Raw genomic sequence first — 15,172 nt, 5'->3', positions numbered from 1 at the left:
TATATAATACCCTCAAATAGCAATAAGGTAATAATGCTTTTACATATCCCCATCTACCCTCATTTATTACTTCATGTCAGTGCAGTGAATGGTTCTGTTACTGTTTTCACTAATAATTAACCCGTGACGTCATTATTTCAATATTTTCCATTGCAATTTCAGGGATGGATCTTGTTTACGAAATTCCCGAAAACGAACTTTGCCGCAACTTTAAACGGATTTCCTTCCAGGTATTTTATTAGCTTTCTATGATTTCTACGGTATCTTTCCCGAAATGCATGAATCTATTCCAACTTAAATGACATGAATTCGTTGTCCTGCAAAGTTGCCCGTGCATTTGCTGCTTGCGTATTGCTTTATCTTCGTATCATCGTAAGCGGGATCGAACCCCACACGGTTCCAAGTTGCAAAGTACGTCGTACTTCATGGGCTATTACCGCGGGGGCGCTTTATCATTGAAATCTATCGCCTTACGCTTTTGAGTAGACAACTTGAATGGCGGGAATCCCGAAATCGTACCTTTTATGCTCTGTCTTAAACGGTCCGACTTGGCAATTTTCGCGGCAGTGTTTGGTAGCAAGCTTTCAAACCTCTGCATGGCCCTACGGCTTTTTGCGCAGCCCCAGTGTTGCAGACAGAGTGCCTATTTAGAAGGACTGTTTTCCCTCATACTTATAATAATGTGAAGTATGTAAGAACGAATAATTTAAACAATAGGAGAACAAAGCATGTCCTAATAGTCCATTGACACTTAACCAAAGTGATACTACCTTTACAAGTTTAATATTAAACGGTATCTTTTTACGATCTTTATGAACCGCTTGTAAGTAATTGCGTTTTATGTAGCTAGCATTCAAAAACAGAAAAATACGCAAATTGTCGGCATCGTACTCGATCTCTAATAACGAACTTTCGGAACAAAATTCGGCCTACCATATTCTCGCGTTAAATCTGAGCCGTTTACCCAAGCGTAATAACGAAAATTTGGTAACAAGATAAATTCAGTTACTTCAGAAGCTTTTCCGAAGAATCGTCGTTTGGTGTTTGTGAATTCAAGAGAAATTGCGCTATTTTGGGATGACCACCTGAGAGGTAAGCGAAGTGGGGAATTAAAGCCCCCTGCAACCATATAGTCTGAATATACTCTTTAAGTACAGCTGCAGTCGATCGCAAAAGGTGATTACAGACAGGGGCCGGTCCGCAGATATCGATAATTGCATCGATAACTTCTTTTGTAATCATAGCCACTAATGCGAAGTGGATGTTCTTTTATTAGAGGATGACTCATGTCGTGTTGCAGGGAGGTGCCAGTATTGAATTTTCAAACCTTCGAGGTAGCACGAGCTACTAATTATATAACCCAGTTAATGACGATACTGCATTTTCACAATTTTGGGAAACGAATCACTAAAATATCGGCAATACACTGCAAAGTTAGGTTTCTTTTTCAAGTTCCTTGCGTGCTTAGACTATGTAAGCGGAGCCGTAGACGAGTGGCTATCGAGTTATATGGCCCTTTCTGTTCTGCCCGTTATGCAGCCTAATACTGTGTTAATATTTTCTAGGCCATGATAGCTAATATGGACGAAAACTTACCATCTATTATGAATTTAAAAACTTTAACGTTAAACCCAGCCCAGTGGTACATACCTATGTAACACTTATGAATGGCTACTGTACTATCAATTGCAACTAATACCCAAAACACCTAATTCGACCACGGGTTGATCATGGATAAACAGCCTTGCCCTGTTATGATATTGATAGTTTACGCCATTAACAAGTCATATAATATATATATATATTTTATATATATATATATATATATATATATATATTTTATATATATATTTTATAAAAAGTGAGTTAAATCATTTGGAAACCAATAAATTAATAGCAAACCTGGTTCGCGGACCAAATCCCTTTAGATGGGCATAAAGGGCAAGCTGCATGCCTAAAAATTCCTTTTCGTCCCTCTAAATTTATTGTATAGTATCCGACCTGTCAATCAGTAACCGGTGTCTTGATCGATATATACAACTCCACCTTTAATAACACATGGAACATATCATGTTAATGGACGTGCGCGACCAATTCAATGCTTTTTAACAATTACGGATTTCATTTGCGTTTAAAATTTGAGTTGTGTGTGAAAACATTGGGAATGTGGTGAATGCGTTTTTTCGTGGGTTTTAGCCACATAAATTAAATCATAGTCGAGTTGATAAACATGCGTAATAATAATCAAAATATACATGGTATTCTTGTTTTCGATCAACCTATTAGCATTGTTAAAAGAAACGCACTTTTCGTCCCACCTTCATTGAAGATACCAAACAACGTACCTGGGGAAAGAACCCCATTGACTAAATCGAGGACGTTATTGTAGTAAGACTCCGTCTGATTGACGGAGGAAGGCATTACCGGGGCGCGAGTTCCCTCTAACCATTTCCCATATGAGGATGCAATGAACGAGCGCTTTCCTTTAACTGGACCATAATAATCCTGAGCGAGAACGCCAGCAACCGCTCGAAAATTATACGAGCGCTGAGCTTGCAAGCTATCATGGTGTAATGCTTCCACGACTGTTCTAGGGCATACGTTGACATCAGCTAATGTCGAGCCAGCACACAGGGTCAGGATCAGTGTCAGGGTAGATTCAGACGTTGGTTTTTGTGCTGACTATGCACAGTGAAGTCATAGTTATCAAAAAAAAAAAAAAAACAACGTGGGAACGCATATCAATACTGTAGTCTGCAGCTTTAACACAAATAAACTTAATAATTCATACACTACGATGAAACAATATTTTCCCCCTGAGTACAAAGTTTGTGTAAATTTTGGCATAAAAATAACGCGAACACGCAATGAAACGAGTATTGGAACTGAGAGTCGTACGGTAACTACTAATTCCACCGATCGCATTTTTTTTTACGTGCTTTTAACGTCGAATCCATATACTGTCATTCTCTTTCATCGTATTTCCTATTTTAAAAAGCTGATTTAATATATTAATAATCGGAGCAATAAGCTGATGCTTTAGCTTAGCTAATCGTGTGGCAAGTAACTATGTAATAGATTCCATAGAATTTCGGTTTTCAAAAGGCAAAAAATATTTTCTGGCCATCCGTATTTAATCAACAGACATGTACACATAAGGTTTAAGGCGCAAGATACGCGTTTAAACAGGCACAAATAAAGTAAGATATAGTAAAAATTTGAGTTTGCTATTTTCAGTCATGATCGCTGAGTAAAGTAATCCACCTATAGAAGACTTAAACGTTTCAGCATCCATTATCTAGAAAGTCAGGTTCAGACTGCATGTCTAATAAGAAAAAAAAGCAGCTTTATAGACAAAGATTAATGCAGCTCAGGATTTAATTAGTTCATAAGTTATATTTGCTTTCATGTCTTTTCTAAGAGCTCATTTGCGCCTTGACAACTTATTTCAAAAAAACGGTACACTATTTAATAAAACCTTACATTGCCCCTAAAATACAAACTGAATACAACTTAAATTCGACTTCGGCCTCGCTCATTTCTACGAATTCACTTTCAGAATCAGCGTCCGTTAATTGCTGGCGAAGATCCAACTATGAGTGTTATGATTTGCATTCTGGGTTCCATAATGTCAAACGCAACAAACAATCTTCAATATGTCCAATATTCGGAATTTTTTTTAAAGAGAATTGTCGAAGACCTGGAAGATGTTCCACCTCTGTTCGGTAGATACCGTTGGACAGTGTTTAAGATTTTTTACTCATACAGCTGAGACGTTGCGCGACGAGCGTTAAACGATCAGCAACAAGGGGCAAGCATAATACCTACATCGCTAGCTATCTCCAATCTATCCCCTCCTCTTATGAGTACCGTTTGAAAGGACCTTCTCAAACGGAATGCTTCCGTGCGAGAAAGAAGGATACCCAAGCGAAGAACCTTGCAGATATAAGGAGGAACTTGAGCAAAGCGTTATGCCATTTCCCGATAACTGTACCTATTATTATTATTACGCGCTGCGAAACTAACGGCGTCCTAATCTTTTTCTTATCAGCAAAAATAGACACTGTCTGTACAAATTCAGTCTCTTATCCCGGATGTTTCCGTAGACCTAATTGGCAGGCAACAGTGAGATCGCGTAATCGGCCGTGTGCGAATTTGGGTAGTGCGGCGCACGGACAACGGATTTAGAGTGAGTAACGTTTATTACTATACGGCCTTCTCAACTGAAGGGCGCCTTCGCTAACGATTAAGGCATATATATGCTGCTAAATTGCTTCCCCAAGGCCACAATGACAATGTTACCACATTATGCCATATTCACACACTCACGCCAACGTGAACGCAACGCTGATCGTGGCAATAATGGCTTTAAACTTAAGGCAAACGGAGCACATAATATCGCTATATGTAGATGAGTTCTGTCAATTAGCGGCCTGAAAGCTGCACCCAAGTTGTCACCCAAAAGGCTCAGGCAATAACCCGCCTTAAAATCAACATCAGTTAGCTGATGCAGACGACTCCTGTTGCTTCTGCAGCTGTTGACCGAATGTATAACAAGCGGAACAGATTGAAATGTTCCCATGACTGTAAAATATGCTGGAGAAGCATCAACGGAAGTACAAGTCGGTTTCTCTTCAACGGCCGATTATTTTTGTTAAGTAACTAGTTCAGGGAAACAGTTTTCTGTCAGCAAAGAATACTGTAATAACGGATTTTGTTTTTAAAAGTGCGCCAGTATTAGCATAGAGGCAGGTTGTGATCAAACGTTAAAAAAAAACATTGATAATAAATCCAGTAGCTTAATTAGCAATTATTGGCAGATCAAAATTACGCGTTTTTTGCGGAGATTAATTAAGCACATTTTGTTTATATTGATTTCCTTGTATTTACGTTTAAATTTTGCACCGGCACATTTTCTGCATCCACAATGATACGAAATTCCAGATTTTCAAAAGTAACATAGTAATTTCTCCTTTATAGTAGCTTAATTTACAGTAATGATAACTGAGCATTGCAGAACCGAAGTTACGCTGTTCTGTGAATACTACTAAAGAAAAAGCTCGCACAAAGTATGTAGGATGAGTTAGTAGCAAAACCTTGATCCGAAGCCAATATTTGGAGCCATATCTTGGAACAAGCCAACCGCTAACGCTATTTGCGTTGCGAGATTCATTGTAGATTCATTGCAGTAGATGCAAGAATAGTCTCATACACGCGCACCCCTCCCCGTTTAAGTTTACCATTTCGTAAGGCCACTGCACACCTATTCACTGTATATAACTGTGGCACCTTACGCTTCCGTTATAAGAATGAATGAAGAAGAACGTAACAGGCTACATTCGCATCGTATAGAGCAATTCTGATAGCAGATTCATTATATCAGCGAAGTGTTAGAAGTAGTTGCGGCGTGGGACCTCGGGCGACCGTATAATTAAAGCTTAATCGATGTAATTTGTGTCACACCAGAAATGCTAGCTAAATATAAACAAATTTAAAATTGTCCACAAATTTTTACAGAGATGACATATAATAAGTGTTCTTACAGGAGTATCGCTATCTTTACTAACCGTATTCGACAGTTTGGCTACCTCTCAATGTCCGTAAATGATGCATATACTTGTCGTCCAGTAGGAAACTAAGACAGATCATGACGCACATACCGACTACAATTTACATAGCGTGTCTACTAAAATTAACGAAAAGCCCTGAGTCATGAGGTGAAATTTGAATCGAATCTTAACACACTGTGGTAGTGTTTGAACGTTCACTTACCGGTCCCTTCCCCTCGACCTGGAAAGGGCCATAGCTGTCTGCTTTGCAGGATTTCGGTCGTGCCGAGATTGAGAACGGCTCTTTTGTCAGCAGCAGTACCCACTATAGTAGGATCAAGATGGCGATTCCCATAACTCTTGCAGTTGGAAATCTTTTGATTGGAACAAAAATGTCACAACCTAAAATATACCTTTTACTGTAACGCTACCGGTGGCATCAAGTAGCGAAATGCCACCAGGTGAATGTTGGCTGCTGACATCTGAATGCAGCGCCGGATCGCTGAAGTGTGCGGTTGGTGGCCCCGTATTACGTCCCTTGCCCTCCTCTGACAAAACGCTAGAATAGAAATTCTACATGTGTCTTCGAAATATAATGTAAGCAACGCGACTAAAAGTGGCTGGCTATACTTGTTAGAGCTTCGAGACGTATGGATTTGGTAAGCCAATAATACACTCTGTCAGCGAATACAGTCCGTCAGCATGTTAATACCCCTAAGCACCTCTACAACTTACTACTTAAGTCTTACCTTACTAGTACATTTATACTAATGAATACCAACATTTGTAGATATGAATATTTGTACGTCTGAATACTGAAAACATGACATGTTCGAGTGTTTTAAGTGTCAAACATGCCATGCGGCGTGCATTAAAGCCTATACATATAACCCTAAAATAGATATGTCTGTATAGGATGGTTATACACAAAAGGATTAAAAACATCGTCATATCCGTATTTTTGGTACGCCCATCCCAGGTTTGTCTAACTATATGGTCTAGGACCGTCCGCGTCCTTTTCTAAAGTTGCTCTGAGCTGGTCCTTTTTTTAAAGTTTGCTGTGTAAATCGGTTTTTGCGGCTGCTGAGACTACGCCCGGTAACGTTTCAGCGTACGCATTCCAGCGTCGTCTATTACGGATCGCCTCTTTTCTTGCACGCACGCACGCTTCCTTGAATAGGAGCAAGCGTCGGACTATACGCACTCGATCCCCTAGACATTCAGGTTCCAAACACATTCGTCCTAGCTAAAAAGCATCTGCTCTAATATAAAACCCAACGATGATCCCGTCCAGATGAAGGTTTGCTCCTTCAAGGCCTACCAATTCTTTGGTTCAGTAACTTGACATTGGACACGCGTGCCTTCTTTCATAGTACATCAACGCATGGAATCTGGTAGGCACGCCTAGTTTACACACGACTAGCATATAAGAGCGTGCACTCATACTTGGCCTATGCGCACGCTGGCGACTGACTTATCCAAAGGAGCATAGCTATAGCCGCATGCGAGCTTCAACGTGAAAACAGCTTGTGATGCCGCAGAAGTCATTAATTACGTAAGCACGAGTCCTTGACGTCTTTTAGAAACGCCTTAAACAACAGCTCGGCGCGCTTATCCCGGGGCGAACCCGTCCACGCTTTCGTTACATCATCGTACACAGACATAACGTTCTGCAGCATCGTGTGGCGGTTCCCGTGCAAACCGCTTAAATAGAGAGGTCTTGACCCCCCCCCCCCCCCAACAATCCGCACCGGATTTGAACCAATTAGGCTGGGCAGAAGTCCATAAATAAGCCGGGGCTCATCCTTGTCCTATCGCGACGAAAATAACTATCAACTCTAAATCATTGGCATACGTCATAATAACGACAAGTATGACAAACATCAAACTAGCCGAAATTGTCAAAGTTAGGGAAGAAATTAGTGCCAAAATAATAAATATAGGAACTTAAAAAACGGATGAGCGATTATCCTGTATAATATGTGTGGTTGAATAAAGTATTTCACAGTGACGTATATAGACGTCTTTTAAACTAGTTTTCCGAAATGTTGAAATTTCGACCTACTTTTTTTGTCGGTCTACATTACGTTCAAAACATCTTAGGTACTCTTCTCGATTCAGCGTAGAATACAGTATGTTGCGACTTTGCTTATTACCGACACGCTATATAGCATCAGTAACTAACAAGTAGAATCACAGCACTGCATAAGCGAACCGTGCTGTGAGAGCGTAGCTTGCCGAATGCAAACTGACAACGATGGCCCGACTCTGGCCGCGAGTAATTTAGGAACGGGTACTAGGTGTTCAACCCAGATCGCCGATAACAGGCCAGGAGAATTGGATACATCCTTTCAGTATTAACGCCGTTTCAAAGCTATATCTAGGAGAAAGAACTGCACTTATGGTGAGGTAGAAATTTTGAGCTTTTCAAGCGGAGCACGCGAGCCACAGCAGAGAAATGCCCTTATCAAGCGATACAGCTGATTACAGTTTGTTTTTATGTAGTCTAGGTATTGCACATGTCCGCTATTGTTAACGGTAGATGTGAACGACTTGCATGTTTGTACATTTTTTGTTGGCTCAAGGGTCGTGTACTTCACGGGGACTGCCTCATACGGTTGTTATTAGAATTGCTCTCTATAAGCTAGCGTGAGCTTTACCAGGTAAAACTGTACGGAAAATCTGGATATCTAAAATGAGCGTAAAGGTACAGCCACGCACTAAGCTCACCAGTCCGGGCAAAGATGTCGTCCGGGAGTCTCTCGAAGGTAGGTGGCCAATTATCACTTGTATTCCCTAGCGTTCCCTTTCGAATTTGGCACATGTCTGTATTACTGTCTTTGGCTGGCTTCAAATCGATCGTTTTGAGAGCGATTTAAACACTTAGATAGATTTTGACAAGAAGATGAATATTAGCTCTAAACCAAGTTAAGATATGTCCACATCTTAATTGTGGATGACCAATGAAATTGGCTGTTAACACAGCTAACTTGAACTCTATTTTTTTCACTATTTTATTATTCAGGCCTTGTCCAGAGCAACCCAGGCCTGAGGCTCTTGGAAGGGGTTAACTGTGTCTTACGACATGACTTCCGGCAACACATCGCCGCGGGAAAGGTTAAACTGACTTTAGATGTTTATATATCTAGGTGGGCTCTATAGAGGCCAGTGGGAATAATTATAGAGGTTCGAAAAGAAGTGCAGGTTCCCATTGTGAATAATCGGCGATTTTACGTGACGTAATATCGGATACGTTGTCCAATTGCTTAACTAGGAGTCAAACATTGTACTTTCTATCCACAGACACTGAGATAATACAGTATACATTCAGTCTGCATAACATGTGCGCTGCCTAGTATATTAGGCGGTGCACTGTTTTTTTACCCATGACATGCATTTAAATTATAATATTGCGTGAATTAGGTGTGTGTAGTATCAGGCGGCGGATCGGGTCACGAGCCGGCGTTTTGTGGGTTGGTGGGGGCAGGATTCCTAACGGGGGCCGTAGCTGGTGCCACGTTCACATCGCCGCCCCCAAATCAAATTCTCGCCGCCCTTCGCAAACTTGCTAGCGCCATCCCGATTTCGCCATGGTCTCTACAGCAGCAACTATTAGAGCAGCCAGCAAGTAATGGAAATAATAACGACTTCTACGCTAATAAACACGGTAAATTCCTAACGCGTGTTATAAAGCGAAATTTGTAAAGAGAACTAGGTAAATTATTAGTTTCATTGTTTCGTTTTCAAGCCATTCACTCTTTAGTTTTAAATTTTCGCGGTATATAACTTTCTACGCGTATCCGTGCCAGGCACGGGCGCTAATCGTGTCGACTGACTGATTAATAACGTTGTTACTTTGGTTATTATTTTCGGTGTCTGTTGTTCCAGCGGGCATCTTAGTGATTGCCTTAAACTATACGGGTGATAAGCTAAATTTCGGTTTAGCAATTGAGAGATTTCGGTTGGAATTCGGTGCGAACAAGCCAATTCACTTAATGTTTATAGGCGAGGATGCAGCTCTTGGTACCAGGGGAGCCGGTCGTAGGGGGCTTGCGGGGGGTATTATTCTATTGAAGGTGAGCTGGCGACAGATGCCCCAGTTTTTCCAGTAATTAATATATTGTTATGAGGATATTCAGGGTACTTAGAGGTGTTTAAAACATGTGGCTTTAATTTTTACTGCCTGAACGACTAGATAGAAGACGTGATCATTTATCTCGGTTCATTTGCAGGTAGCGGGCGCAATGGCCGAGTCAGGAAAAAGTTTATCCGAAATAGTGTCTGCAATCGAATCGCTGCGTGGACGCATCGCAACCGTAGGCGTATCATTCGGTGCAGTTGCCCTACCCGGAAGCAAACACTTCTTATTTGATTTAGCCCCTGGAAAAATGGAGCTGGGACTCGGAATTCACGGTTAGAAGGAACGAAAACATTGGATATGTATTTTTCTGTACAGAACGGCGCTGCTCGTGTATTTTGATGTATACGCAATTTTGAATCGAAAATTCGCTGTTCCTCATCCTCACTATCTACCCCATATGTTGTAATTGTTTGTTGCATTACGCCAAAGGCGAGGCCGGTGTTCAACGTGTGGATGCTGAGTCGTGTGAGGAAATTGTCAGCCGCATTGGCTCGCTCCTTTTCACCGGCGCCATTGCCGTTGAGTACGGGGATTGGACGTGGAACAAGGGAGATAAAGCAGTGGTGCTCATCAATAATCTTGGAAGTATTTCGTTGATGGAGATGGGAATCGTTTGTAAATATGTACTTCAGTATTTCGGTACGTCTCTTGCACAACCTGTTATCTATCTCACATTAGGTATTTATTTTCGGCAGAAGATAGGACATTTGTTCACCAATCGTAACTGTTATTAGGCGAAAAATTTTCTACTCGTAAGTTAAATAGGACATCTAGACTGAGATCTTCTACCTGAATATGGCACCGATCTTCTTTCAGAACGCAAAGGAATCGATGTGATCCGACTTTATTGCGGAAGTTATCTGACGTCATTGGATATGGCCGGCTTTTCAGTGACGTTGTTGAAACCGGGCATCGAGACTCTGCACTGGCTAGGTACTTGACCCTGCATTGGCTATTGACTGTAGGAATGTTAAAACAATTTGTCGTCCACTGCAACTTAAACATGTCATTGTACTAATAGTCTGGAAAGCCGTGATGATTCGCCTTTTACAAAGCTGAATCCTGCACTTGTTCATGAACAGAACAGAAACTTCTTCTTCTGTTTTATTTTTTCTTTTATATATATATATATATATATATATAGTTTCGAAATTTTCTATGTATGGCAAACAATTTAACGTTTCCACATTACATATCGATGCAAGTAAATTACACTATTAATTTTATGATTAAATTTTAGATATATTGTATCTAAAATTTAATCATATAATATTATATATATATATATATATATATATATATAAACGTTAGACATTTTAACCTTAAAACAGACGAAGCAACGAGCGTGCCCTACTGGATAGTTCCGTATGGCGCGAAACACTGCCGAGATCGTCTGACCTCTCCATGTCTTCCACTTGTGCCGCCGATTGACCTCTCAGCTAAAAATCGAGGTCCTGTTCTTCATCCTAAAGACGTGACTCTTTTCACTGCCCTTACGAGAGCGGCAGCTGGAGCCGTCATTGCTAAACGTGATCTTCTCAATGAATTAGACTCTGGTTGTGGGGACGGCGATTGCGGATCAAGCATTGAAGCCGGTGCCAATGGTAATTATCCTTTCGCCGCTAATTATTTTGGAATGTTTTATATAAAGTCGACGGTTTTTCAATGAAAAAAACTCCTGCATTTCCATGCTATGGTTTATGCCGTATCTTAAATCGGCGTCGCATTAATACAAGGTCGCCTCAGCTAAGTGCGGTGTTTTCCAGGCTCGCGATTGCTTTACGGCTGCGGAGGAGCAATTAATTTACTGCTTATTTCATATATATTCAAATAACGTACTCAAAAAAACTTCTTTGTTCAGTTACTACATACATTCCGTACATCGTGCATAAGTCATTCCAAACGTTGCTCTAATATTTGGTAAAATACATCGTCTATCACCCTACTGTAACTTATTCAAATTATAGGCATTCTTTCTGTGCTCGACTCTACACCATCTGTCTTCGACTATCCGGTAGAAGCGTTTTCGCGTTTTGCAACAGTCGTCGAATCGCACATGGGTGGCACCAGTGGGGCGCTGTACTCACTGTTTTTTGAAGCTATCGCTACGCAGTTGTTTGCCATAGACCAAAAAGAGATTACGGCACAACGACCTCTCGTATCTCGCTGTGTTCGGGCCGCTACGGAAAAAATAATGGAATATGGTGGCGCACGGAAGGGAGAACGAACCATGGTGCGTGGCTTTCCGTTGTCTGTAACGGAAGACGGTAGAAAAATTGGATCAGACCTGTGGAGAATAATTGTCGCGCAGTGCGTTTCAAGAAAAAAATGTTCATAGTTTTCTTATATATACGATTTTCTTTTCAGGTGGACGTGCTTTTGGTGCTTGTGGAATCTCTGGAAGCAGATCAGAGTTGTGTTGAAATTCTAGCAGAAGCGGACCGCGCTGCAAAGGACACAAGCTTAATGCGGGCTGCAAGAGGTCGGGCGTCATACGTTACTGCCGACCTTACTTATGGGCGAGAGGACGCTGGCGCGCGAGCAGTCTCCATTTGGATCGAGGCCATATGCAAAGGCGCATGTGGTTATAACGAGACTCGTGTATAAATGGCGAGCTTTCGTGAATTCAGGCCGGAGTAAGACAAATCATCCCAGCAGACCTCGTTGCCCCTAATTGCTTTGTACACCGTCCTTAGTTGCGATTTCTATCGATTTTTGTCGGAAGACGTTTTCCGTGCCGGTTCGCTTTACTGCGCATGACCATTTTTAAACCTATTGCAATACGAGAAACGAGAATGCCGAGTTCTTGCTCTAATATAGAAGCATCACCGCCAAGTGAGAGGTTATATATTCCACTTGGCGATGGTGATTCATGCCGAGGTTCAGCTGAAGAGTGGGAGGGAAGTGGAGCGTCGTTTCACGTACGTTTCTTGACGTGCGTTCTGGCACCAAAATATACTTCATAAGCGCAATGCTTGTGATTCTTGCAACAACAGGGTAGTGAGCGAGAGTAGTGGGTGGGTGGGTGCAAGTTTACGCCCAATAAATACCAAAAAGTCAAATAAAAATCTATCGACAATCATTTCCGAAGCTGCCGACGCTTCTCCGGCGGTTTTCGAGAGCGGTTTCACGAAATGTTATCGTTGAACATAGGTGTGTGCAATGACGCAAACGCTATGAAGAAGCTTGCCAGACCTAAGCACATCATAGAGTGAGCATTTAAAAGTAGTGCGGTGACTGGCACGTGTATAAGCGGTTGTTCTGGATGGGTCACGCTCTAGTCGACGCAGTCTACGACGATAATAGCAGTGTTATTGTTAAACGTAGCAACTGAAGTAAGGAGAATTGACTGCCAACGTGAGCGCGATTTGCGACAGATAAACTTGTGTGATAAATTATATAATAATGGTAATATAATCACCGGAATGGTGATTAATCGAAAATTACGTCTTTGCAGATGTTTTATAACAGTATTTTTTTATGCAGGAAAATGCTTACGGAACAATCTGATTACGGATAGAATACGAGCTACCTTGAGAGAACAAGGAAAGAGTAAGAGAACAAGAAAAGAAATCATACATAAAAGCATGATCAAACAAGGATTTTTGAGTAGGACAAAAGTATGTAGCAAATCCATAGAAAATAGATTACTGGCTATTTATCAAGCTATCTTACGGCGACACTTTTGTGCAAAACGTTTCGATAAGAGTTCTACAAATGTTATCGAAACGTTGAAAAGTTGATTGTCCGTGGCAGCCATCGTACAGTTGAACGTGTAGAGGTTCTAGTGAAAATGTGTGTCGAGATTATTTGATAAACATGCAGGAAGAGCATTAGGAAATGTGTGAGTATGAAGTAACCAGTTTGTTGATAAGACCTTATATAAGTAAGTAATTGGGCCTGTTCGATGCACAGTGCAATGTCTATGTGAAAAAATATCCATATGAGTAAGAGTTTGTCTCATACAACTTAACTTGATCCGGATGGAACCTATCCTAACTGTCAGGTTAACTTCGACTTCTTACAATTCTGTTTCTATCTGCAGATCTATCTATACAAATCTGCAGAATGAGTAATCAATAGGCCTTTTTAAAGCTAGAGCTTGATTAATATAGTTCCGCTGGTTATATCCTAATCTGATGATATATACGTCACTCGGTTCGACGTACTCGATTTAGGGGGAGAAGATTAAATCGTTGGTAATGAATGTCAGCCGCCACTTTTGAGAGGAAGCGCCTACATATTCAATACTTTCTCATTGAGACACAGGGAGTCCCGACACTGGAGAAACCGGCTGATTCGTACCAGATCCTGGCACAAGCGACGGAACGGCTTCGTTAAAACGGATCACAGAAGTGGGCTGTTGGAACGCGGTCCCGTTCTCGTAGTTATTTACATAGGACCAATGACTTAACATGCGGGTAAATGCGCTGAAATATTTTACTAACGATATTATACGGCACATGATTATTCATAATACCCAAAAGCACTGCAATTATGATGGCGTCTCTGCTTCTGAACTATGTACACGCAGACTATACGTATTACAGGCTACAGGGCTGTCTGATCTATCTACGGAGGTACAAAAATCTATTTCGGTGACAGTGGTTGCGACACAACAGGATGCTGCAAAAATCCTTACTTGAACTCTCATGATGCCATACGAAGCATGAAAGAAAACAGCTACCTAAGTTACTACATAATAGATCTTTCAAAATAGAATGCGTTTACACATGCGCCAATACACAACCATCCCGGTGTTGTGATCTTCTGGGGAACTACAATAGCAGAAAAAAAGGGACTATAATTGGTTCCTGTTCATGAATTTAGCATCGAATGCAAATAAAAATAGTCATGTGCAAGGATTAGAATGTACTGTAAAATGTAAGCTCATTGCAGACCACAAGAACTAGGGAGTATATCGTCGAGAACGCTCTAGGAAAAGATTATAGCTAAATAATTGAAAAAGCGCGAAGTCAGGAAGCCTAAAGGGTTATTTCTCCTCACCCATTTATTATGTGCTATCGCCACATACAGTTCCTATTGTGGTCCAATAAAGGTTGAAAAATTCATGATGTGAATCTCGTTTTTTTTAACGATGAAAAATCGGGGCTTGCGGCTTTAGTTCAATACATTAATTTACAGGCATATACGTCTTAAATTAATTATATAATTAATGTATATATACAAAATTTAAGATTATTTAAGATTAACAGCTAACAAATCAGGAAGTTGTTAATGTTCTTCTTATGGCCAATTACTGAAAAAAAAGAAAAACGGTGCAACAACATTTATAAAGCCGTGCAATCCGAGCTAATCAATCAGAGATATCGAAACATGACTGTCTTGGCCTTTACGTTGGCTGGTTCGGGTGGATTAGGTCGTGCGTCTACATATGTGTAGTATCATGATCGAGCCAAGAGGGGGTAGAGAACGATGACAAACAACGTACTATTTATTAATCTGAGCGACAATCGTATTT

The 15,172-nt window shown here is 40.9% G+C and overlaps 2 protein-coding genes across 6 annotated transcripts in view; one reads left to right on the top strand and one right to left on the bottom strand.

Annotated features, from left to right (window-relative positions):
* The window catches only part of LOC111268935 (uncharacterized), a 17,455-nt gene extending 11,726 nt beyond the window's left edge, over positions 1 to 5,729 (bottom strand). The window contains exon 1 of one of the 4 annotated variants that reach the window (XM_022848180.2): positions 5,568 to 5,729. In XM_022848180.2, coding sequence (XP_022703915.1) covers positions 5,568 to 5,658 — 91 coding nt within the window. In that variant the 5' untranslated portion in view covers positions 5,659 to 5,729. Of the gene's footprint in view, positions 1 to 1,902; positions 2,006 to 5,567 lie in introns of those variants that run through there. The other 3 variants (XM_022848179.2, XM_022848178.2, XM_086971881.1) reach the window with 3 other exon arrangements.
* LOC111268934 (triokinase/FMN cyclase) lies at positions 31 to 14,765 on the top strand. Of its 2 annotated transcripts, none has more exons than XM_022848175.2 (11): positions 31 to 1,092; positions 8,135 to 8,317; positions 8,575 to 8,666; positions 8,973 to 9,216; positions 9,438 to 9,625; positions 9,782 to 9,962; positions 10,120 to 10,329; positions 10,507 to 10,623; positions 11,022 to 11,294; positions 11,658 to 11,923; positions 12,058 to 14,765. In XM_022848175.2, exons 2-11 carry the CDS (start codon positions 8,245 to 8,247, stop codon positions 12,295 to 12,297), a joined length of 1,884 nt encoding a protein of 627 aa, XP_022703910.1. In that variant the 5' UTR covers positions 31 to 1,092; positions 8,135 to 8,244; the 3' UTR covers positions 12,298 to 14,765. The 2 variants fall into 2 exon arrangements, with proteins under 2 accessions (XP_022703910.1, XP_022703909.1); XM_022848174.1 differs by lacking the exon at positions 31 to 1,092 and adding an exon at positions 5,800 to 6,208.
* Positions 14,766 to 15,172: the final 407 nt, after the last annotated feature.

This window comes from Varroa jacobsoni, unplaced genomic scaffold (assembly GCF_002532875.2).
Source record: "Varroa jacobsoni isolate VJ856 unplaced genomic scaffold, vjacob_1.0 scaffold_1332, whole genome shotgun sequence".
Taxonomy (NCBI): Eukaryota; Metazoa; Arthropoda; class Arachnida; order Mesostigmata; family Varroidae; genus Varroa; species Varroa jacobsoni.
This window is presented reverse-complemented; position numbering and strand designations above follow the sequence as displayed.

What these genes read in the sequence shown, in the direction of transcription:
- LOC111268934 (XM_022848175.2), top strand. Translation starts at nt 8,245, where the DNA reads ATGAGCGTAAAGGTACAGCCACGCACTAAGCTCACCAGTCCGGGCAAA. An exon ending in CTTCTACGCTAATAAACACG is followed by an intron (nt 9,217 to 9,437) that starts GTAAATTCCTAA and finishes CTGTTGTTCCAG; the next exon opens with CGGGCATCTTAGTGATTGCC. An exon ending in GGAAGGGAGAACGAACCATG is followed by an intron (nt 11,924 to 12,057) that starts GTGCGTGGCTTT and finishes TTTTCTTTTCAG; the next exon opens with GTGGACGTGCTTTTGGTGCT.